At 38.1% G+C, this 26,137-nt stretch overlaps 1 protein-coding gene across 2 annotated transcripts in view; it reads left to right on the forward strand.

Moving 5' to 3' along the window:
• The window catches only part of lrba (LPS-responsive vesicle trafficking, beach and anchor containing), an 807,866-nt gene extending 782,741 nt beyond the window's left edge, over positions 1 to 25,125 (forward strand). For both annotated transcript variants that reach the window (XM_073042906.1, XM_073042907.1), the window contains exons 53-56: positions 10,523 to 10,624; positions 13,689 to 13,885; positions 19,813 to 19,964; positions 23,811 to 25,125. In XM_073042906.1, the coding sequence (XP_072899007.1) occupies positions 10,523 to 10,624; positions 13,689 to 13,885; positions 19,813 to 19,964; positions 23,811 to 23,901 (542 nt within the window). In that variant the 3' untranslated portion in view covers positions 23,902 to 25,125. The remainder of the gene's footprint in view (positions 1 to 10,522; positions 10,625 to 13,688; positions 13,886 to 19,812; positions 19,965 to 23,810) is intronic.
• The last annotated feature ends 1,012 nt before the right edge of the window (positions 25,126 to 26,137 follow it).

Below are 26,137 nucleotides of genomic sequence, written 5' to 3' on the forward strand. Positions count from 1 at the left end.
ATACATGCAATTTATACAAAGTTGTAGGTTGTACTAATAAACTTAAGTTTGGTCGCTCACTTCAACACTCTTCCATGGAGTGCTGCTTGAAACAGTGATTTCAATGAAATAATTTATAATATACCTAACCTCTTACTGAAGTGGAAATGTGTAAAGTAGCTTTTTCTATTTGCTCATAGTTTCTAATCCTTGACTATATAGTATTTTTTTCTGACCTTTATCTAATCAAATTGCCACAAAGCCCTAACCAAAAATAAATGATGGAAAGCTTGTATAGAAATACTTGTGTATGTTTGATAGTGATTGAGAACAATTTTAAACAAAGTTGTAAGACAATTAGAATTTATTTAAATCTCACATCCATCCCACAATGTGAGGGAGTAAAAATCTTTGCGTTATGACTCTGTTGCAATGTACAGACATGTGAATTTAATAGTCTAATGGCTTGTAGAAAGAAGCTGTCCTGTAGCCTGTTGGTCCTGGTTTTAATGCTGCATCAGCATTTGCCAGATGGAAGCAGCTGAAACAGTTGATGGTTGGGGTGACTGGTGTCCCTGATGATCTTCCAGGCCTTCTTTCTGCAACTTTTGCTATATATGTCCTCAGTGGAGGGAAGTTCACATTCACAGATGCACTGGGTTGTCTGTACCACTCTGTGTTGGTGCAGTTCCCGTACCAGGCAGTGATACAGCCAGTTAGTATGCTCTCAGTGGTGGCCCTGTAGAAGGTCTTGAGGGGATTTGGGGCCTATGCTGAACTACTTAAGTCACCTGAGGTGGAAGAGATGCTATTGTGCTTTTTTTTTTGCCTCAAAGCCAGTGTGTACAGGCCAGGTGAGATCATTGGTGATGTGTATACCGAGGAACTTGAAACTACTCACCCTCTCAACTGCAGTCCTATTGATGTTGGTTGGGGTGATCCTGTCTCTGTTCCTTCTGTAATCCACAGTCAGCTCTTTTGTCTTTTGGGCATTGAGGGAGAGGTCATTATCCTGTCACCACTGTGTCAAGGTGTCAACCTCTGCTCTGTAGGCTGTCTCATTACCACTAGAAATAAGGCTGATCAAAGTCGTGTCTATATTACACTATTCAAAATTTTTGCTAGCCAGAAATAACCTCTTGATATTCATCTAGAGTAAGATGTAGGTATTTTGTTATCCAGTGCAGATAATTCTTGGAAATGTCTTGTGGTTCACAGCTGCTTTTATATTGGTTCAGTGAATACTAGGTCTGCCCCAAAGAAATTCGCAAGAATTTCCAAGGCAGGCAGCCAGGAATATCAAAAAAAATAGAACATCCCAGCCTTATTGAATCCAGCAGGTACAATTTTGGATTGTGGTTGGATGCACAAATCTTTGAATTGAAACTTAGCATATCCCACAAAACCCAATATCGGCAGCTGTTATTTAATTACTTATTGACAGAATTGTCAGTCAAGAACAGCCCATATTTCTACATTCCATTTGGAAAGTGTTCTTCACTCACAATGGCTTTCAGTAAAGTCTAATACCATGCAACCAATCTCTCACACCTGCTTTAGCTGGAAGTTAATTATACACAATGACCATCGAGCTGCCAAGGATGTGGAGTAGTCACGTAGTGCAAATTTTTGACAGCAAGGCCTCTGTATGAAAAAGCTAAGAATCTTTATGGAAGTACTATTCATTTGATATATTTTCATCCCAGCTTTGATTGAGTTTATAAATTAATCTAGAATATTACAGCATAATTTGATATTTAGATATTAAGTCAGCAGGAATGCAATGATGATCATCCAATAGCACTTACATCCATGGTTATGAAATGCTTTGAAAGGTTGGTTATGAAGCAAAAGCATATCAACTCCTACCTGAGGGGTGACCTGGATCCTCTCCAATTTGCCTATCATCAGTGCAGGTCAACAGCAGATGCCATTTCATTGGCTCTTCACTCAGCTCGGGAACATCTAGACAATAAGGGTGCATACGTCAGGATGCTTTTCATTGTCTACAGCTCAGCATTCAAAACTATCATCCCCTCGAAACTCATCACTAAGCTGCAAGACTTGGGTCACAGTATCTTCCTATGCAACCTGATCTTTGATTTCTTCACTGCCAGACCTCAATTAGTACGGATTGGCAACATCTCCTCCGTACTCACTGTCAGCACAGATGCAACTCCCTGCTTTACTCACTTTATACTTTTGATTATGTGGCTAAGTACAGCTCCAATGCTGTCTTAAAGTTTGCTGATGACCCCACTGTTGTTGGCTGAATCAAAGCTGGTGATGAATCAGCAGGTAATCAGTATATAGGAGAAAGATTGAAAATCTGGTTGAGCAGTGCCGCAACAACCACCTCTCGCTCCACACCAGAACAAAAGAGCTGATTACTTTCGACAACAAATTTTTTAAAAGTGTTGTTTCTTCAGATTTACTTGAAGCTGACCACAAACATAATTTCAGACTACTTGTATCACACTGGAATTTGGGGAAACAGGAAATTAACTTTTATTGAATATAATGCATTTAATTGCATAATGGTGCTGATGGATTGCAACAGTTCAAATAAGCTAAAAATGTTTTGTTGATGATTTTCATTTGTACTCAGTTTCTGAGGCTTTTCACTTAAGTGCCCAACAATAATTCGCCAGTATTGATGGATTCCAGTTACCCTGACACCATTTCTCCATGACCGCAATATGCTGGTTAAACCTTTCACCCTGCTCGTCACTGACAGCACCAAGATTTGCAGGGAAGATGGGAATGCAAAAAACGAATCTTTAGTGATGTTTCACTTAATGGTTTTGTATGCTTGAAGCATGTTATCAACCAGCTGCATGTAGTTTAGTGCTCTGTAGTTGCCAAGAAAATTTTCAGCAACATCCTTGAATGTCTTCCATGCAATTTTCTCTGGTCCCACAAGAAGTTCTTCAAATTGCCTGTCATTGATGACATATTTGATTTGTGGACCAACAAAAATGCTTTCCTTAATCTTGGCATCAGTTATTCTGACTTGAATTATGAACTGAAATAACAAATATAGGCAATTTCAAAAAATGGTGCATGATTGGGAAATTTCATGGCAATTTTCATGATCAACAGCCCAAGATCCATAAGATAGAGCTAAAAGTATTCAGGAAGCAAAATCTTTGTTGTCCTGAGTTATTGACTACTGGAGGAAGAAGTTGGTGGTCCATGAACCACCATGGTTTGCTGATGATACTAAGGTTGGAGGTGTTGTGGATAGTGTGGAGGGCTGTCAGAAGTTACAGCTGGACATAGATAGGATGCAAAACTGGGCTGAGAAGTGGTAGATGGAGTTCAACCCAGATAAGTGTGAAATGGTTCATTTTGGTAGGTCAAATATGATGGCAGAATATAGTATTAATGGTAAGACTCTTGGCAGAGTAGAGGATCAGAGGGATCTTGGGGTCCGAGTCCATTGGATGCTCAAAGCAGCTGCGCAGATTGACACTGGTTAAGAAGGTGTACGGAGTATTGACCTTCATCAATCATGGAATTGAATTTAGGAGCCAAAAGGTAATGTTGCAGCTATATAGGACCCTGGTCAGACCCCACTTGGAGTACTGTGCTCAGTTCTGGTTGCCTCACTACAAAAAGGATGTGGAAGCCATAGAAAGTGTGCAGAGGAGATTTACAAGGATGATGCCTGGATTGGGGAGCATGCCTTATGAGAATAAGTTGAGTGAACTCAGCCTTTTCTCCTTGGAGCAACGGAGGATGAGAGGTGACCTGATAGAGGTGTAGAGGATGATGAGAGGCATTGATCGTGTGGATAGTCAGGGCTGAAATGGTTGCCACAAGAGGACACAGGTTTAAGGTGTTGGGGAGTAGGTACAGAGGAGATGTCAGGGGTAAGTTTTTTTACTCAGAGAGTGGTGAGTGCGTGTAATGGGCTGTCGGCAACGATGGTGGAGGCGGATGCGATAGGGTCTTTTAAGAGACATTTAAATAGGTACCTGGAGTTTAGTAAAATAGAGGGCTATGGGTAAGCCTAGTAATTTCTAAGGTAGGGACATATTCAGCACAACTTCGTGGGCCGAAGGGCCTGTATTGTGCTGTAGGTTTTCTGTGTTTCTTTGAGCCAATTCTCATTAGGGAAACAGAGTCGGAGAGGTTCAGTAGCTATAAATACCTTGGCAGTAACATATCAGAGGATCTATCCTGGGACTAGCATATAAGTGTCATCACAAAGAAGTCACACCAACACCTCTGCTTTCTTAAAAGTTTGCGTAGATCTGGCATGTCATCAAAAATTTTGACAAACATAAATGTCCAGTGGACAGTACCCTTATTAGGTCATCACGGCCTGTATGGAAACACCAATATCCAGCAACGGAAAAGGCCAAGAAAATGATGGTACAGCCCAGCATGTTGTATATTCAATATTTCAGTAATATTTGAGTAATATTATAAACATATTGTTTGATTACGCATACTTTGTTTACATAATTCATTATGGGTTATATGTAAAGGTACATGATTGGCATACATCATAAGTGAGCACCTCACTACAGTAAAGCTAAGTGTACACATTCTCCTGGGCTCCTGTGTTTTTTCCTTTGATTAGTTTTGGAGTTACAAAAGATTATGGTGGTGACAAGTAAGTCTTTAAATGAACCCGAAATGACTTCCTACCTGTTGAAGCACAGCGAAATGTTTGAGTTTATAAAAACGACCACAGCATAATTTTTCTTTGGAAGGGGAGAAAGAGACATTTGAGTTTTTAAAAAAAAGTGCAGCATGTATTTTTTTTCCTTCAGAAGGGATAGAGAAAGACGGCTGAGTTAAAACAAAAGGCAAAAAACAAACAAAATTCACAGGTTCATAAACAGTGAGTACTAAGTAATAATTTTTTTTAAAAAGCAGGAATTGCTGGCTATATTGGAAAGATAAGTGTGTTTAATTGCACAAAGGATAACTAGGTGATGTACACTGAACAAATTAAGCAATATTTAAAAGCAGATGAAAAACGAGTGCCAGTTTTGCTGAGTGCAATTGTTGGAAGAGAATGCAGTTTCTTTAGAAGTTTGACTATTCCAACCAAACCAGCCAAAATGAGTTTTGCTGATATTGTGAACATAATGCAGGAATATTTAGAAATGAAGCCACTGTTGATTTTAGAACACTTTAGGGTTCTTAATGGAATCAAAGGAAAGGGGAGTCTGTTTCAGCATATGTAGCTGATTTGAAGAAATTGAGCATAGGCTTAATGATTCACTGAGAAATTGTTTAGTTTGTGGAATCTTACAAGAAAGCATTCAAAAATGGTTTCTAACTGAAACACAACATTTAAAAGAACAGCTGAAATCGCATATAAATGAAAACTGCAGCTAGAGGCACAATTGAGTTGCAATCAGGAATAAAACTGAGCATGAACAAAATTGCAGCCTCAAATCAGAAACCTGGCTGGCCGAACAAATTGTGTTATGATTGTGGCAGGAGCTCACATACACTAGAGCAATGCAGGTTTAAAGATGATACTTGCAGTAACTGTGACAAAGTAGGACGCATACAAAAAGCTATCGGGCAGAAAAAAATAAACGGACTGCACAGGGAAGAGAAAAAGAAAGTCAAGTTGTAGTTCAAAAAAGAGCACTAATCTGCTTTTGATGAAAAGTCTGATAACCTTGCACTCTGTTGATGTGTTGAGAAGCTTCTTCTCAAGGACTGGTGTTTCAGAACACTGAGTCAGTGATAATAGACCACAGTTAGTTGTGGAACAGTTTCAGTCATTCCTGAAAATGAATGGAATAGGACATATTACCACACAGCTAGTCAATGGCTTGGTAGAAAGTTTTATTCATAACGTAAAGAATGCATTGCAAGCAATGTCAGCAGAATGCACTGCAGTGACACTGAATCAGAAGCTTGCCAAATTCCTGAATATCGCAATGCAACACACTCCACAAACAGCAACTCACCAGCTATGAAATTCCTAGGTCCTCCCTTGCATTCACAATTGGATCTCTTCAAACCCACTCAGAAGGAGTAAGCAGGACAAACAACTGAGACAAACTGAAGGGCTCTTCAAACAGGGAGCTTCAATGATTCACTCTTGGATGAGCAGTCCTGGTGAGGAACTACAGAAGAGATCAAAAGTGAGTACTTGGAAAGATTAAGACCAGAAAAGGACCACCCTCAATGGAGATTGTGTCTAATGTCATCTGGAGATGACACATCTATCAGTTGAGGAGAACAAAGTCCTCAACTGATAGAGAAGAAAGATGTCCAGAGCTGTCAGAATCACTCTGGCAGTCCAGAAGTCAACTCCAACAACCACTCCAAGGAGGCCCTGGAACCTGAGATTGTTTCATGGTCATATGTCTCTCCTGCCAAACAGAGTGACCCCCCACCTTGTCAGGAAAGACATTATCCCACGAGAGTAAGAAATCCCCCACAGCGATTAAATATATAGTTCTGAGTGTGATAATTTAAAGTTTAATTTGCTGTGGATGTCTGTATAGTACACGTTGAGTACCGCTTACCTGAAATGCTTGGAGCCGGAAGTGTTTTGGATCTTGGAGTATATAATGAAAATATAATGTGTGCAGGGTAACAAAAGCAGTACCGCAGCATTGGGAGAAGTCAAGTCAAGTTGCTTTTTATTGTCATTTCGACCATAAACTGCTGGTACAGTACACAGTAAAAATGAAACAACATTCCTCCAGGACCATGGTGCTACATGAAACAACACAGAACTACGAATAGGAGATTTACCAGGATGCTGCCTGGTTTAGAGAGTATGGATTATGATCAGAGATTAAGGGAGCTAGGGCTTTACTCTTTGGAGAGGAGGAGGATGAGAGGAGACATGATAGAGGTGTACAAGATATTAAGAGGAATAGACAGAGTGGACAGCCAGTACCTCTTCCCCAGGGCACCACTGCTCAGTACAAGAGGACATGGCTTTAAGGTAAGGGGAGGGAAGTTCAAGGGGGATATTAGAGGAAGGTTTTTCACTCAGAGAGTGGTTGATGCGTGGAATGCATTGCCTGAGTCAGTGGTAGAGGCAGATACACTAGTGAAATTTAAGAGACTACTAGACAGGTATATGGAGGAATTTAAGGTGGGGGCTTATATGGGAGGCAGGGTTTAAGGGTCGGCACAACATTGTGGGCCGAAGGGCCTGTAATGTGCTGTACTATTCTATGTTCTACACTAGACTACGTAAAACAACACAAAACCTGCACTAGATTACAGACCTACACAGGACTACATAAAGTGCACAAAGCAGTGCAGGGCAGTACAATAATTAATTAATTAATAATAAACAAGACAATAGGCACAGTAGAGGCCAAATTTCAATATAATCATTAATGATGTAGATGTCAGTCTAGACTCTGGGTATTGAGGAGTCTGATGGCTTGGGGGAAGAAACTGTTGCACAGTCTGGTCGTGAGAGCCTGAATGCTTTGGTACCTTTTGCCAGATGGCAGGAGGGAAAAGAGTTTGTATGAGGGGTGTGTGGGGACCTTCATAATGTTGTTAGCTTTGCGGGTGCAGCATTTGGTGTAAATATCTGTAATGGGGGGAAGAGAGACCCCGATGATCTTCTCAGCTGACCTCACTATCCACTGCAGAGTCTTGCGATCTGAGACGGTGCAATTCCCGAACCAGGCAGTGATGCAGCTGCTCAGGATGCTCTCAATACAACCCCTGTAGGATGTGGTGAGGATGGGGGGGGTGGGAGATGGACTTTTCTTAGGCTTTGCAGAAAGTAGAGACGCTGCTGGGCTTTCTTGGCTATGAGTTGGTGTTGGGGGACCATTAGCCGCTGCACCTCCTCTCTGTATGCTGACTGATTGGTTTTGCTGATGAGGCCCATCACAGTCATGTCATTGGCGAACTTGATGATGTGATTTGAGCTGTGTGTTGCAGCACAGTCGTGGGTCAGCAGAGTGAACAGCAATGGACTGAGCACACAGCCCTGGGGGGCCCCTGTGCTCAGTGTGATGGTGTTGGAGATGCTGCTCCCGATCCGGACTGACTGAGGTCTCACAGTCAGGAAGTCTAGGTTCCAGTTGCAGAAGAAGGTGTACAGGCCCAGCAGTTTCAGCTTTCCAGTCAGGTGCTGAGGAATGATTGTGCTGAATGCTGAACTGAAGTCTATGAACAGCATTCGAACGTACGTGTCTTTTTTATCCAGGTGGTAATGTGTCGTCTGTTGAGCAGTTGGGACAATACGCAATCTGCAGGGGATCCAGTGAGGGGGGTAGCAGGGTCTTGATGTGCCTCATGACGAGCCTCCCGAAACACTTCATGATGATGGATGTGAGTGCAACGGGACGGTAGTCATTGAGGCAGGACACTGAAGATTTCTTTGGCACGGGGACGATGGTGGCGGCCTTGAAGCACATTGGAATGGTGGTGCTGCTCAGGGAGATGTTGAAGATGTCAGTGAGAACATCTGCCAGCTGGTCTGCACACCCTCTGAGCACTCTGTCAGGAATATTGTCTGGTCCAGCAGCCTTCAGTGGGTTGACCCTGCATAGAGTTTTCCTCTCATCGGCCACAGTAAGACACAGCACCTGGTCATTGTGAGGAGGAGTAGTCTTCCTCGCTACCAACAGAATCAGCTGTTAGCAACAACAAACTACAGCAGGCTTTCAGTCTCCACCTACAATGCAGTGTTTTGATTAAAAGGTTACTGTACACTGTATTTGTATTTTACATTTTTTTTAGGTTTTATGTACAATATAAAAACAATCAGCATTGTGGACTTGTTCTGGAAAACAATCAGCATCATAGACTTGTTCTGTTACTGTATTTTCATGATCAGCAGTTGCTTTAAACCATGCCTTTTCTTAAAGATCTATAACCAACCTGCTGAATATTCGCAATTACCTTCAATTTCCAGTTCGTTGTGATAGATCTTTGCTTGTTTCAAGATCAGCACACTGTTAAGTGGCACATATTCACACTGACACTGATGCTACATGATCAAGAACTTCAATTTTCACTTTATGCAGTGTTGTTCTATTTTTCATTAACTTCTGTTCATTATGTATGTGAGGTCACTTCTCAGAGCTGTCTGTGGTGTGCATCACCTGGGAACTTTCCCAGCACCCTGTGGAATTTTCCATTTGTGACGTCATGTCAGCACTCAAAGAAAATTGTATTCATAGGTTTTTGGAATTTGGAATTTTTGGTAAGGGGTACTCAACCTGGTAGCTATATACTGTATCTGTAAGTTGAAATGCATTGTGTATTGAGTTGGAGTTTATAGTTAAGCCGGGAGGAGTGTGTGTATTTAATATTTCAAAAGTATTCAGTAATATTATAAATACATTTTTGATTACACATTATTTGCTGTCTATATAATTAATTATGGGTTATATATAGAAGTATGTGAATAGCATTTGTCATTACATCACCATGTTATGAGTGAGTGCCTCACTACGGTAAAACTAAGCATACTTGTTCTCCTGGGCTCCTGTGTTTTCCTTTTGATTAGTTTTGGATTTACAAATCATACCAGTTCCATCACAGGAGAAGGCCTCCCCACCATTGAATTGCAGGAGTATTGCCGCAGGAAAGCAGTATCTATTTTCAAATTGTCCCTGATGATGGATGGTGTTTTCTTGTGAATGAGTAACAAGAAGTGGGCAACCAGGCCATTCCCTCTTCTCTCTATTACCATTGGGCAGGAGGTACAGAAGCCTTAGGTCCCACACTATTAGGCTCAGGAACAGTTACTACCCGACAACGATCAGACTCCTGAACCAATGTGGATAACTTCAATCCCCATGATTCCATGACCTACAGGCTCACTTTCTTTATAACTTGTGTTCTCAGTATTATTTTTATTTGTCTTTATCTTCTTTTGCACATTGGGGTTTGTCAGTCATTGTCTGTTTATATAGTTCTTTTGTAAAATTTTATTGTATTTATTTGCCTGCAAGAAAATGAATCTTAAGTTAGTATATAGTAACATATACATACTTTGATAATAATTTACTTTGAACTTTTGAACTTGAACAAAGTAAGCCAAATATATTTTGAGCTTGGGAACAGGAATCTTTCGACTGAATTACTTATTTTTAGCATATTACCTTTCCTTCTCTTCTAAAATAAAAAGCTCATTATATGATTTTTTAATGAATGGATTAACGAAATGTGGATGTGAGCAAACTGACAGAAAGTGATTGGTAAAGAGTGAACTTAAGAGTCTTATGCAAGCATAATGATGACATAATGAACTGCAAGGAACAGGAAATATTTAGTATATGTTACCAACGGAGTACATTTCTAACATTATTATTACATTGCAATTTTCCAGCAGTAATCTCCTCAAGCAACTTAAATAATAGCTAAAAACGCTGAATGTTCTGCATCTGAATGGTCAGAATTTAAAATGAGATGCATTATGGTTATATATTCTTGTAAAAGCAGGGTTTAAAAGAAAACTTAATTGAGTATTCAACATTAAATGCTAACTGGCGCCAGTCCTTACACATCAAGTCCTACATTATTAAAATCTTTTATTTTAAACTGAATTCCCACTCATCTTATTTTTCAGATGAATATGCTGCTCCTCGGGCAATCCTAACGGGTCATGACTTTGAGATTAGCTGTGCTGCAGTATGTGCAGAACTTGGTCTAGTTATCAGTGGTTCTAAAGGTAGGTATGGGAAAAGGATGTTTATTGAACTGTCATATTTTATTGCAAAGTGCAATTATTCATTATTTAAGGGGCCGTATCTTCCTACTTGATATTAAAAAAAACTCCCCGATTCCTACATTAATACAATTTTATCATGCTTTTCACAGATTGGTTATGTAAAGAGTCATTTCATGAGAAAGAGTTGGAGGCAACGGTTGTGGCAATCTAACATGAGGGGAAAATATAAATATCTGGAGGAGAGCTATGACAAATAACATTATAATTAGATTGGGAGATGCACATCAAAATGTATAAACCTGTCTATATATCTTTTTTTTCTTTCCCATGTATTTATCCAGCTTCACCTATACTTTTAACATTAACCACTGCTTGTAACACATTTCACATTCTAATCATTCCTTGAGTGATTGAGGTTCTCCTGAATTTCCCAAGGTGCAAACAAGATTAACCAGATATGCTGGTGATATACTGAAGTGAAAAGAATGAATTGCCTCAGGCTCTTTTCTGTAAGAAAGAAAAGGATGACTTTGAAAAGTTCTTAAAATTTTTCAAAGGTAAATTGGAAAGACACTAAATATTAAAATTATTTCACATTGTGTGCACATTTTTACAAGTTTCCTAATATTTCATCTTATTGAGATCTGGTATTAACCAGCATTGTTAATTCTTTGAGGCAGAAATATTAAATTCTCAAATTCAAACTATTTCTGCAAACTGTCATTAGCAGTGATGCCATCTTGGGGAATGCCTCATTTGAACCTTTCCTTGTCTGAAAACTCCTGTTTTCCTTTCTCTATGCAGCATGCTGTCCATTTTGCTACTTAACCTAATTTCCTCATTTCATGCTTATTGTTAGTACGTTATCAAAGGCCATTTGGAAATGCTAAATATATTGCATCTCTTGCACAACTGTTGTACACTCATTCTGCTGCATCTCACAAAAATGCAAAAGTGTGTGTGCCTGGACTAGGCAACTGTATATTACTTAAGCTTATCAGTGATGGAAAAAAATGATAGAATTGTTACTGAACAATTCTGAAAATCAAAATTGCACACTTCATGCTTGCACACATATTTTACATGTTTGTATGATGTAACAGGATGAGTATACAGTAGTTATACACACACACACATATATATATATAGTTACAATAGAACTACTACTGAGGCAGTAGTTCTTCCTCAGCCTTAGGTTTTTAATATTCACATATATAATCCATCCAGTTCTAATGTAGGGGTTTTAATCTGAAATGTTAAATCATTAGATGCAGCCTGCTCTGTTGAATATTTCCAGCATTTTCTGTTTTTATTTTCGATTTCCAGCATCTGCATGTCCTTTGACTTTTCACCAGCCCATCATTGGATAAGTTGATCATTTATCTCCCCCATTTCCTATTTCAATCATTTATTTAAAATTATTTTTCTAGTGTATATACACTGTGTTTACTATCCTGGGAAATCATTATCCAACATAACTAAACTGTTGGTGTTGTTACTTGTGAGTTTATCTTGTCCATCATTTAGCAGCCCTATCTTCATACACATTCTCTTTTTGTTATTTTTGATTTGTGGAATATCATAAATTTGGCATTTAATTACTAGATAAAATAGATATATAAGGTACCAACTGAGCAAATGTAGAAATTAGGAGAAATTTCATTGATTAAGGACTAATGGGAATGTAGAATACACTGTTCCAGAGAGAATACAGCAAATAGCTTTAATATGCCGAGCAGGTCATAATAACAGCTCCAGGGAGAAAGATTTAGATGGTAGGGAAGTACGGGCACAGGATGGGAGAATTGGATTCAAAAGTATAAAATATTCTTGCTTGGACTGTTGGATTGAGTATTGTAAATTTCTATATGCTTAGATGGAAAGAAAAAAACTTGAGGCTAGGTATTCTATAGATGTCTTGTGAGCTGTGTTACTAGTAATATTAAGGTACTGGATCAGTTGTACAGAAAGCAAGGGGATAGTTAAAGTTTTAGAAGATGAATCGCATAAATAATACACCATGTGGAATGTCAAAGTAGGTAAAACTTGGAAGTCATTTAATACAAAAGGCTCTAATCATGTTGGTCCTGTTTTGTGTCACTGTGCAAAAAAAACCTAAAATTGTTACTCAGTCTGAATGCTCTTGCTTACACTCTTGTATGTCCCAAATCCCTGCACTGCTTGTGATTTCCTGTGAAAACAGAAACCTTTTTTTAATGAACTCTACCTACTGCTGATTTTGCTCCAGAAAAATTTTATTACCTTTTCCCAGAGGCTTTAAAATATGTTTTTATAAAAGAATTACCAGATGTCTGACCCAAACAAAGTTCTATTTAATTGAGTAACTTTTTCAAAATCTGTCATTGTGTCTAAAAAGATGATCATTGGGTCAGACTTAGAGATTCAACCTGTGACATGCAGAGCATACCAACTCAGGTTGGCTCTGGCTATGTTGAAACGACACATTTGAATCTGTAACTACTTTGCACATGATATTTGCTGTTTTACCTTTTTTTAAAAGAAAAACTAAGAGAAAGTGTGAGCTGTTGTTAGTTTTAAAAATACAATGAGAAAGTATGTTCTTTTTGAGAAGACAATTCTAGAAAGGACATTATGTAGATTGGGTTGATAAATAATAATGCATACAATACCAGTGGAATCCTAGGGCAAAAAGTAAAACTGAAGTGGTGCTGGTGCCTTACTGCTCTAGGAACCTGAGTTTGATCCTGACTTTGGGCACTGTATATGCACAGTTTGCACAATTCTTCCTTTAATCTAAGTGGTCCTTTTCCTCCTACATCCCAAAGCTTGCTAGTTCATGAAAGGTACTGCAAACCACCCCTTAGTGTAAGTAAGTGGTTGATGGGCATGTGAGAGAACAAATTGCAAGAGCATGTGGAAATAAGGAGAGTGGATTGCTGTCAATTGGTATGCACTTATGAATTAATTGGCTTCCTTCTCCCCTGTATTAAATAAGTGATTTAAATGTGCTGTATAGAAAGAAATGTTGATTATATGTTTTTGAAAAATTCACCAAAATGTCTTTTTTCTTCTGAATTCATAGAGGGTCCATGCCTGATCCACACAATGAATGGGGACTTGCTGAAGGCCCTTGAAAGCCCCGAAAACTGCTTGCATCCCAAATTAATCCAGTTGTCCCCTGAAGGCCAGTGCGTTATTTATTTTGAAAAGGGACAATTTTGTGTCTTCAGTGTAAATGGAAAGCTGCTAACGAAGATGGAGACAGAGGATTCGGCAAAGGTAACCAATTGTTTATATTTCGAACTCAAGGTGCTTTGTGTGCCCTATCCTTCTTGATGCTTTCTCCAAGCAGTATTAAACGTGAAGAAGTATTGATTTGTCCATGGTTAGCCAAGATGAAACTGGGACAAGATTGGTGATTGTCCTCAAGGTTTTCTTGGCTTTGCTTAATATGATGAACCATGAAACTTCATAGAATCTCCTTTTAGTTTTGATAAATCCCATAACCAAAGCACATTATCCACTGTCACTTCTTCCCTGTCCTCTTTCCACCCTTGATCCCTTTCACTTTCTCCATGGGAGTCTCAGATAGGCTTGTTCCACAGGTAGAATAGGTCATACCCAGATATAGTCGTGAAGAAATCCAGGATGTTGGATTTAACTATGTTGAACTTTACACTTGGCAAATGAAATTCTACTTCCAATTAAAGACATCAGTCTTCAGATGTTTGTCAGGAGAAATTTCAGGATCAAATGTGCCTGGACTGTCACATTTGAGAATTTATTTGAGAGCAGGGCTAGCCAAAATGATTAATAGCCTCACATGAGGATTTGAATCATGACACTAAGTTACTAGGTTAGAAGCACCAGAACAAAAATACAACACTTTGTGTATACTAAGTTGGGTTCTAAAACTGGTAACAGTAATAGAAAGATCTACAGTTATCTACATTTTCCTCTTGCCCATGTTTTGCATTCAACCAAACTTTTCCTGAGTCCAGAGGCCTGATTTCCCTGGACTAGATATCCTGGAGTCAGGCCGAGAGACTATGAATGGTGCAGGAGCTCCACTGCTGTAAGGAGATGTGTGCAGGCCAAGGCCAGCTCTTTTCATAAACTTCCCTGAAAAGCTTTGATGGATAGCTTGACTCGGCCTCTGGCTTTATTCCTTATTGTGATGTCAAAGCCTTTCAATGTTCCTTTCATAGCATTTTTAGAACATTGAGCTAAAAAGATCAGAAAATTTCAAAAATCATTTCACACCAAATTAAAAACACTGTGTAAATAATTAAAAACAGTGCACCACACCCTCTTGGTTCCCCAAATGGTTAAAATGTTTAAACATTTTAAAATGTTAATTGAAATACATTAAGATATTAACATAATTGGAAAAAATATTAATAAAATTGAGCACAGGTTTATTTATTCCATTTGTCTGACATGCTTCCCTGGGATAAAGCTGAGGGCAGGGCCACAGATGAATCTGGTCCCTTTTGTCAATATATCGTTCTTCAGCTGCAGGACATAATGGTGACTCTAATAGCAGCTTGTCTGGTGGATGTACCATGGTCCAGCCTCCAGCTCACCTCAAACTTACGGCTTTCACAGCACACACTCACACACAAGTCCAAGAGGTGCTGAGCCACAAGCAGTTGGCAGCTTGTGCTTCCCTTTGGCTGTGATTCAGTCCATTCAACTCAATGACAATGTTGCTTTTTCAGACAAAATGCTACCTGAAGGGCCTTGAAATTTCATGGAATCGCCAAACTATTTTGATAAGCTCCAGGGCTAAATCACCTCACAATTTTTACTTAAAATTATGACCTTGCAAGATCATTGATGTGGAATCTGAGCAAGCTCATGCTCCATTGTTGGGCTCCTTGAGGTATCCAAAAGTTGTGTGCTGCTTGGAAAATAGTGGTGGAGCCCAAGTTCTGAATTTATGCAGAAGTCCTAAACATTTACTGGTACTTACAGTTAAAAATACCAGAAGAATTACTCCCATGTCGAACATCAGACCAATGAACAATACCTTACAGGTTTTGTGCAGTAATTTCTTTGAATACACATTTTCTGAAAAGATTTTTCTCCTAAGCTCTCCATTCAATCCAGTTAAAGGCTTGTAAAGTTCCTGAATGGAGGGAAATTAGTTAAGTTTTTCCTCTCTATCTCCCAAGTCAAAACTGTTTTGTGATCAAGATTTGTGAAAGAAAAAAGAGAAAATCAGTATATCAGTTTTATATTTCCTGTGGTTGAGACATCCCTAAGTGTTTCACAGCTAATTAGTAACTTCCTCAACACAGCCACAATTGTTCTTGTGTGGGCAAATTTACAGGCTACGTTTCATACGCAGTATAAGAGATGAGTGTCTAGTTAGTCAGCACTTGGCCCCTTACACCATTCTAAAGAAGCCCTACATAAGTTCAAAGAACAGTTTCTAATGAGCACATTTCAACTTTCTTGGCTCAACATTGATTTCAGATAACAATTCTATTCTAGATGAAGAATTGTTGACCTAACCATTAGCTCTGTTTCTCATTTTCCAGATGTGGCCTGACCTGCTGCATATTTCAGATATTTTTTACATTTAGTTTAGATTTCCTGCTTTTTTAATGTCATAGCTATTAATTCTCCACAAAGACTGCCTGAAGGAAGTGCTGAGTATTTCCTCAGCTAGCATGTTTTTATTTCAGATCTCCAACATCTGCAGTATTTTTCTCTTTTCAAGTTTATGTTTTTAATGGCTTTGGAAAGAATATTTACTTGCACAAGTATTCTCTGCCTGAAGTTGTTTATGGTCATTTATATTGATTCATGGGGCTTCAGTTTGATATTTCATTCAAAATGTGGCACCACTTACTATGTTGCATTCGTCTGAGTTTTGGTATTGTGGTCAGATTCGAGGGCTAGAGTTGGCATCTTTCTCCCTCAGCGACATTAAGCCAAGCCTCTGACTCATCTTGTGTATAAACAGAGCACAGTACGCTCCTCGTGCTAGTACAAGGAGTGCTTGAAATAATTATGTATAATAAAAGTAAAGCAATGCACTTCCCTAAGTGATTAAGCATTAGGCATATTTTTAATTTTATTTTCATTGCTGTTATCGCTCAGATTCCTTTGCCATGATTGAATACTTTCTCCTGTCAGCAGGGAGTTTGTGTTTTTCCTAAGTATTGAACCTTGAGAAGGGAAAGATTTGGTTTGCTCAAATATATTTACTGCTGATTTTAAAAAAAAGCACAATGAATTTCATTGAATTTCTTCAGCATCTTGCATATTTTAAGTATTTAAAGTGTTTTAAACTTTGGAAATTTTACTTTATGTAATTGTGAAGGAATCTGCAGATGTGCCCTTAGAAAGTCTGGCTTTGAGCAGCCTTGAGCTTTTGAGGTTTACCATGCTTTAAGCCAAATAAAATTATATGATTAAAGACTATTTGAGATAAACAATGATTGCTCAAAGACTGTGAAATGACATTTTTGGTGGTATTTGAAATGAAGAGAATTCATCGGGTAATGCAGACTCCTTTGGGTATTGGACTGTGTACAAGAAATTCTTTGAGATACCTTTCAGATGTCATGAAAGGAATACCAGAATGCTGACAACTGCAACACTGCCAATCTTCAAGCATAAGACAGGATTCAAATTCACTTTTATCTTACATGGCAAAGAAAGATTACAAGCAAACTTCCATTCTGTCTGTGAAATATGTACTTTTTCACCAAGGATTTGCAGTTGCAACCTGATTTGCAACCTGAATTTCTGTCCTAAGTTATCAGTCTGACACTTATAACATTAGTTAGTTTATTTTAAATTAAGAGTCATTGGTGAAATCTATCCTTGCATTATGATTTTCTCTCTCTTCATGCGATCTATTTCCTTAGTCTCTTTCTGATGTTTTTTATTCCCGACTGGTCCTTTCGGAGAAACATTCCTGTGTAGCTTTAAACCTCTTCCTGTGACAATCAAAAGGTAAACAGCCAATAAAATGAGGAAACATTATAATTTTTGGCCAAATGTTCTGTTTTGCAGCTGTTTTTTATTTAGTTTATGGTGGCATAACACTGCCCTAGCTTGTGCAGTCAATTCATTTCTACGGAAAGAGCTGCTTTAAGGCGTGTTGTTTTCATAAAGTACATTTTAAGAATTTTCTTTCCGTGCATATTATTGAATTCAGAATCTACTAGAGAAATGCTGCTGTATCTACATTGAAATTGCTTCTTTAATGGTCTTGAGGCATCCTAAGCTGCTTCTGTTGCTCATTTTCTTTTGCATTGTGGGTAAAGCTCACTATTTACATCAAAAGTAAAATTACTATTTCTTGTCAAGAAGCTATGCACATAATAGGAAGAGGAATATTCATTTTGTTTTGAAATTAGGTGAAAATGAAATTGTATTTTCCTGTAGTAGGTAAAAATTGTTATTTTGGAGAAAATGTTCTTTCTATGAAATGTCAGATGTATAAGGGTAGGTAATTACGGTAGACATTGGTAGGAAACCAGTTTTGTGCTTAGATCCATCTTATATGGTGTTTTTAAACTAAAACAATTGACCATGAAAAGTTTGTACACAGTGTAATCTGGGATTAAAGTTCCTTACTGTTTTTCCTGGTTTCTCCAGGTTTGGACTAGTTGTGCTGGGAAAAAATAATGATACAATCTAGCTGAAACTCCCAGATGGTAAATCTCGAAAAAACAACAGGGGCCATCGTTGCAATTGTTCTGATCTTACTTGATTTATTCCTTTTGTATAATATTTTGGATTCAGTATCCTCGCCAAAATTCAGTGATCTGATCAAAACGTATACAGTATCTGAGCAGTTGTCAAGATTTTGAAATACTTGGCTTACAAATTGTTTTTAGCAGTTCATATCAACTGGAATGTGACTTGAAAATAGCAGGAATAGAAATCATATTTAACACAAGACTCTCATATAGAGGTGGATTTCTTCCTTATTTTGGACTGAAAATCCATAGATGCGGGTGGTTTGTATTTCCCTCATTACTCCAAGGAATTACAAGTAAATATTTAAATTTTCTCAGTTATTATGATGTCACTGTAACACACTGTTATATGTCTAATGACAGTAGCTGTAAGTTTGGCAGCAATGAACAGTGCCCTTTGAATTATTTTTGAATTTTTATGCCTATAATCATTTTCTTCAGCACCTGCCTATGTGCATTTTTATATCATAACTATATCCTGACAATGCTGATGCTCAGAATTACAGGAAGAAATCTGATGTAACAAAAACTCTTCTTGGGCTTCCAGCCGGGTACAGGTATCGATTATAACTGACGTTTTGATGACAAACCCTGCCATCTTCATCAGGGATGATGCTGAATGCAGAGTTTGTCATTGAAACATTGGTTATAATCAATACCTGTACCCAGCTAGAAGCCTGAGAAGAGATCATTTGTCATTTATGCCAGGAAAACACTAGATCCTTTTACAAATTTGATGTGAATTTGAATTGAAACATAGTTTGATGATTAAATAAACATGTTAGCTCAGCTTTCTTCTGATTTTTCAAAATTTGTATGATATTTAGCAAAGAATTTGGTAGTGTTGTGAAAGCAAAATGCTTTCTCTGGTCTCCTCAAAAGTTACTGAAATTCTGCCCATGATTTTCAGAAAGCCAACAGAGGCTCTTGATCTACAAAAGCTGTGGTTAGTGGCAAATAGATTCTGCTTGTTTATGTATGTCTTAAACAAGCATAATCACTAGACTTCCTACATCTTCTAAACAATATTGAAGTGGGAATTGTGTCACCCATTAACAAATGCATCTTTCAGCTATGTAATTTCACTGCAGTATCATGAACATAACTTGGATAACAATGTCATTTGTCAAATAATTCAGCCATTGACTGAAGAAACTCACCCACTGTTAATGTACATGTCTTTGATTTGTTGGCCAGTAGAATCTAAAATGACATGTTTTCTAAAAGTAAGTATAAGCTGTAAGATATGGACAGTGTGCTTAATGATTTACAGTTGTGACAAACTGACATACTAGGAAAAGTAAAGCTGTCAGTTTAGTGCTAGAAGTGAGAACATTATGTCCTTGGAGAAAGCCCTGGGTGATACTGTTAATATATAGGCTTGTTTAAAAATACCAGCTGTTGAGATGCAGCCAAAGGTAGCAGTTGACTAAGTGGATATGAGCTGAGAGCTATGTTGTAATATGTGCTGTTCTTCTCCAGGCTATGCTACTGAGTCGTGATGGGCAATACCTCATCACTGGGGGAGACAGCGGAGTAGTGGCTGTGTGGCAGGTCTGGGACCTCAAACAGCTGATGACCTACCCAGGCTGTGATGCTGGTATTAGGTCCATGGCTTTGTCCCATGATCAGAGGTAAGAAATTATAAAGAAACTACTTGATTAAGCACTCTCGATATCTCTGTCTCCATCTGTAGAGGCAAACTGTCTACCAATATCTTTTATAAACCCACCAATTCCCACAGCTATGTTGACTATGCCTCTTCCCACCCTGTCTCCTGCAAAAATACTACTTTCTTTTCTCAGCTCCCTCATCTCTGCTGCATCTCTTCACAGGATGAGGTTTTCCTTTCCAGGATATTCCCTTTCTTCCACCTTTGATGATGCTCTTGCCCACAGCTCCTCCATTTCCTGGACAGCCAAGCTCACCCCATTTTCCCACCACCTTAAAAGAGGGATAGATTTCCTCTTTTCCTCACCTACCACCCCATGAGCAGTGCATCCAATGTATCATTCTCTGCAATTTCTGCCATCTTCAACGGGATGCTCGCACCAAACATATCACACCCCTCACCCCACTTTCTGCAGGACTGTTCCCTCATGATTCCTTTGTCCATTCAGCCCTCCTCATTAATCTCTCACGTGCCACATATTCTTACAAGTGACAGAAATGCTACCTCTATTCATTCACCTCCCCCCTTACCTCCAATCAGGGCTCCAAACTTTTCAGGTGAGACGTCTATTGTGCTCCCAGTTCAGCCTCCTCTACATTAATGCCACTCAACATAATTGGGGACCGTTTTGTCGAGCACCACTGTTCCATCTGCCAGAGCGGAATTTCCCGGTGGCCAAACATTTTAATTCCTATGCCCATTTCTGTGTCTTGTGAGTCCATAGCTTCCTCTTCTCCCACAATGAGGCCACTATCAGGGTGGAGGAGCAACCTCATATTCCATCTGGGTAGCATCCAACCTAGAAACATAGAAAATCTACAGCACGTTACAGGCCCTTCGGCTCACAATGTTGTACCGACCATAGAATTACCCTAGTAGGCCAAGTTCACTCAACCTAAACTCGTAAGGCATGCTCCCCAATCCCGGCAACATCCTTGTAAAACTCCTCTGCACCCTCTTTATAGCATCCACATCCTTCCTGTAATGAGGTGACCAAAACTGAACACAGTACTCCAAGTGGGGTCTAACCAAGGTCTTATATAGCTGTAACATTACCTCACGGCTCTTGAACTCAATCCCATGGTTGTTGACACCATACGCCTTCTTAACAACACTGTCAACCTGCATAGCACCTTTGAGTGTCCTGCGGACACAGACCCCAAGATCTTGCTGATCATTCACACTGCCAGGAGTCTTACCATTAATATTATATTCTGTCTTCAAATTTGACCTACTGAAATGAACCATTTCACACTTAATGGGTTGAACTTGAACCTGATGGAATGAATATCAATTTCTCCTTACAGTATTTTTTGTTCCCTCTGCCTTCCCTCTTTTTCTATTTCCCACTTTGGCCTCTCACCTCTTCTCACCTGCCTATCACCTTCCCCTCGTGCCACTCCTTCCCTTTATGCCATGATCCACTCTCCTATCTGATTCCTCCTTCTCTAGCCCTTTACTTTTCCCATCCACCTGGCTTCATCTTTCACCTTCTAGCAAGTCCTTCTTCCCCTCGCTCCACCTTTTTATTTTGACATCTGCCCCTTTCCTTTCCAGACCTGAAGAAGGGTCTTGGCCCAAAACGTCAACTGTTCCTTCACTTCCATAGATGCTCCCTGACCTGCTGAGTTCCTTCAGCATTTTGTGTGTGTTGCTCTGGATTTCCAGCATCTGCAGAATCTCTTGTGTTTTTGATTAAGCACTACCTGTTATATGGAGCTGGAAAGTGGCAATCGTGTAGTTTTATTAAAATCACTATGTAAAGTTTAGAATCAAATCCCATGCCAAGCTTATAATATTAAAATTCCAGATAGTTACAAGCTAAACTGACAAAATCAATTTGATTTTTATGGTAACTTCTTTTCAGGATATATTTATAGTATTATTCATTTCCATGTGAATATACCTGCGTGGTTGTGGGAAGCAAGCAAAACTCCACCATCCTTACAGTCTCTTCATTTTCAGTTGCCAAAGACAATTTTCCTGAACAGTTACTGAAAATTTACTCTGTCATTTAAGGGGGAGAGAGTAAAGGAGAGAGAAGATTAAAATAAAATGTTATTAATACATGCTGCAATTAAATACCCATTTTCAAAATAAGATTTTAATTGCAACAGAGAGAGAGAGATAGGTTTAAGGAGCATTCTCAGTATAAAAAGCAAAACAATAAATGTTGAGGGAGAAACTGAGGATTTTGTTTACACAAAGCTTTGGTTACTGTGGCAGTACAATTAAATTAGGATGCACCAGAAGTTGATGGAGAGTCCATGATATTGGAATATTACAGAGTAAGAGGAAATTACAGATAGAAGGAGAGGATGAAGTATTTTCAAACTAGTGCTTTACTTTACCATATACCCATGTTAGTTAGCAACTACAGGATTGACAAATCTAAGGAATTCTGCTAATTAGGTCATTGGCAGCAGATTTTAGAAAGATTCTTGAAGAGTAGGAGAAGGAAACCTGAAAAGCCCAAAGGTAACAAAAAGTTGAATTTAGCTGTGTTCTGGAGGAGAAAGTTTAGAAGAAGATTTTTGGTATGTGATTGAAACTCATATGATGTTTATAATTGCATTAGCTCGGCAATGAGTGGAGATGGGCGTTGGCAGCATTGATATAGTAGAAAAACATCCTTTGTAGATGAGAAGGAAGAGGAAACCAAGAAAAGATTCTTGAGGCAGAGGCAGGAATACAAGTGTTATAAGAGAAACCATTCCAGATAATTGCTTTGAAAGCAGTCTAATGCAAGTTATTGCTGAATGTACTGTTTCAGATTGAAAGTGCAAGATATGAATGCTTTAAGCGATTGTAATTTTGTATTTTCACTAAGTGGTCTACAGTCATTTTGTGAAATGATTCTGCACTTTTCATGCACCAACTTGGGCTAAACAATGTTCTCAATCTGAAATACCAACAATTCTTCTCTCACCCCACCAACCCCTCCACAGATGCCTCTCGACCTTCATTCAGCATACAGTTCATACAGCAGTTTGGTTTTTTTTGCTCCAGCATCTGCAGTTTCTTGTGTTCCAAGATTATTTTCTTTACGAATCTTCGGTCATAAAAATTAATAACTAAGTTTGAAAATTTTATTTTTAAATATCTTTGTTTAATGTAGCTGTAAGATTATTTTGAAGCATATCAGAACATGAATTGTTAATCCTGAAGGAAAAACATTTGATTTAAAACAAGTATGGTTGATATTAAACTTACCAGCAAGGCATGGTTATATGCAGAGAACTATGTTCTAACCAACACTGGTAAACAGGGTGCCTCATTCCTGTCTGCAGATGCGCAACATTACTTAATCAAGATGATATAATGTTTCCTTTAAAATCTTTTGAGATAACAGTTTACTTCTACTTTAGGAGAAGTTTCTTACAGTAGTTTCATTGCCATAAAGAACTGGTTCAAAGTCAGTTTAGAATCCATACAGCATGGAAATGATGTATGTTCTGTGGCCCAGAGATGCATTTACACTAAAATACCACAAGGAAATTAGCATCAAATCCACAGCACCAATCAATTGCTATTTTAGGTATTTTGTCCAAGTAGGCTCTCTAAATCTCTATTAACATATAACAGGCAAATCTAAGAGCTTCATTGTGTTAACTTTAAAATGTTATTAAAACAGCTGTCATTACGTGCAATGCGCTGTACTGTCCTGCTTGAAAACAAAATGAGGAAAAAGACATAGATGCTATTATTCACCAAATGTCTAGCACTTTTGAACAAGTAGATGTCTTGCATTGTTACCTCAAATATTATCTTTATTTCTGTGTAATTAATGGTGTGTCTTTAAATTTAGGGTTATCATCACTGGGATGGCATCTGGAAGCATAGTACTGTTTTACATAGATTTTAATCGATGGCATCATGAGTATCAAACAAGGTACTAATAGTGGATTCAAGGCACAGGAACTCACTACCACGTGCGGAGATCTTGAGACTTTCATCGAAAAGAAAGAACAGCCATCATTGGTGCAATGACAGTTTTTAATCAATGGAATCATACAATCCTGTCACTGTATATAATGGCATCCATTAATAAATTTGAATGTAACTTAAAAGTCTCTAGGAAAGCAGAGTATTTTGAAATGCTTACTGCTATTTTTGTAGAATACAAGGAATTTGACATATCATTAGTAAATCACCAGAGGATATAAGTCTGATGCAGAAATACAAAATGTCTATTTTTTAGGAGGAACAAATCTTTACATGATTCTTTATAAAATTGTCATTCATAAGAAATACAAGACTATTTCTTTACCTTCATCTCTGTAAGAAGAATAAATGACTGATTTAAAAGAATGTAAAACTGAATTTTTAAATCAGATGTTCATAATTATGTTAGAATTAAGCAATATATTTACACCTGTGATTTAATTATTCCATATGCAGAGATCAAATTTTTAAAAAAATTCTCTTTGCACAGAAGGTTTGCACGTGGAAGTGTATATATCCTTTCTAAGGCATGGTTCTTTTTTCTGCATTATTTCCCTAAATGTTATGGTAGCTTAGCACTGATATTACTGGGAACAAAAAGCAATATTTAAATTATGATCTAGATTTTTTTTATCTTTATAACAATGTGTTGGAAACTGTGTTCTTGTCATTGGCATGCTGCTGGGCTGGAAAAGGGATCTTTCCTCAAAGTTTAGATGAACCGTAAATCAATGCAGTGTATTAAGTTTTGTCTGTTCTCCACTAATGTGTGCATTTCACAGAATCGTATCTATTGATTTCATTTCTATAGCCTTTGTTCAACATGTTTATAATCTCAGCATTGTTATACTAAATTCTGATGACTCTTTGTAATTGTGAAGTTCTATTTGAGTTCCCGTCCTGCTTTTGGTGTGTGTGTGAAATCCTACATTTGGGATGTTGTGGACAACCTACAGACCTTCATAAACTAGATTGCTAAAAACATTCCATCTTTCTGGGTGAACATTTCTACAATTTGGATCTTATGGGTGTCTAGTTGCACATTAGTAACCTGCTAGAGGGACCAAGATACTGTATTTCAAGACCTCACTCAGAAAAGCTCTTTTTGGTGATTATTTGGAATGAGTTTATTTCAGTTTGTGTAATGAGATTAAAAATAAAGTTCTCTTGTACCTTGAGACTGAATAGACTTTTATTTGACTGACAGTACTAAAACAATCCAACCTTAAGATCAGCTGCTGTTTATTTAAATAACGTAATATCAAGTAAATCTCTAAGCACCTCATGTAAACCGTGACTTTGCATGACTTATGGATCATGTTTTCCTTTTCTGCAACAGAACTCAAAGTCACCTGAGGCTATGCAACTGCAGATCTGTAGCTCTTTAAAGACAGCTAAATCTCAGCTGGAGAAATAATACCAGCCTTTGTAAGAAGTTAATTATAGAACAAACGCTTTGCTTAAAAGTTAGATTCCTTGGATTTAACTGTTTCAGATCAGCAAAGATCTTTTTTGCATTTTAGTTATCACCAGCTTCGTAAAGGGAAATCTGACTGGACTCTCTGATTTGTAATTGACAGCTTCATTTCACATGAATATTTATGCATTTTCAAGAATAAGTTCAAATGCCTCTGATGCGTGGCATGTTCAAGCTGTTTTATCAATGAACTCCACACTTTCCTGCTGTAGTGGTGAGCCAAAAATTGGAAAGATTGTTTTGATCGAGACCAGAACTCTGAAAACTAGACCCAAGACACTGAACTATTACATCTTCTACTTTAAACTAAATGTTTTAAGTTCAGCCAACTAAAAAGTTATCCTTAATGTGAAAGCTAATGATAATTCCAAACTAAATGAAAGGAAAATCTACCCGAAGGGTAGAGTTTGTGCATGTGGACAGCTAACTTCAGCTTCATTTCAGTGGTAATCTGAAAGACAAAAGGAAATTGATTTTTTTTGTTTCAGTTATTGAAAATGTTTCATTGCCACTAAATTGAAATACTAATTTCTGCTCTGTTTTCACAACTTATAGCTACTCAGTTTTTCCACATAAGACAGTTCCAAAATGTTTAACTTTTCCTTTCCAGTTTAATAAAGGAATAAACATAATGTGTAAGTTAAAATGCATTCCTACAGCCGCATCAAAATAGAAAAACTGCTCTCCTCCCTGAATATCTCAATTCCCCTCTC

Source organism: Hemitrygon akajei, chromosome 4 (genome assembly GCF_048418815.1).
Source record: "Hemitrygon akajei chromosome 4, sHemAka1.3, whole genome shotgun sequence".
NCBI lineage: Eukaryota > Metazoa > Chordata > Chondrichthyes > Myliobatiformes > Dasyatidae > Hemitrygon > Hemitrygon akajei.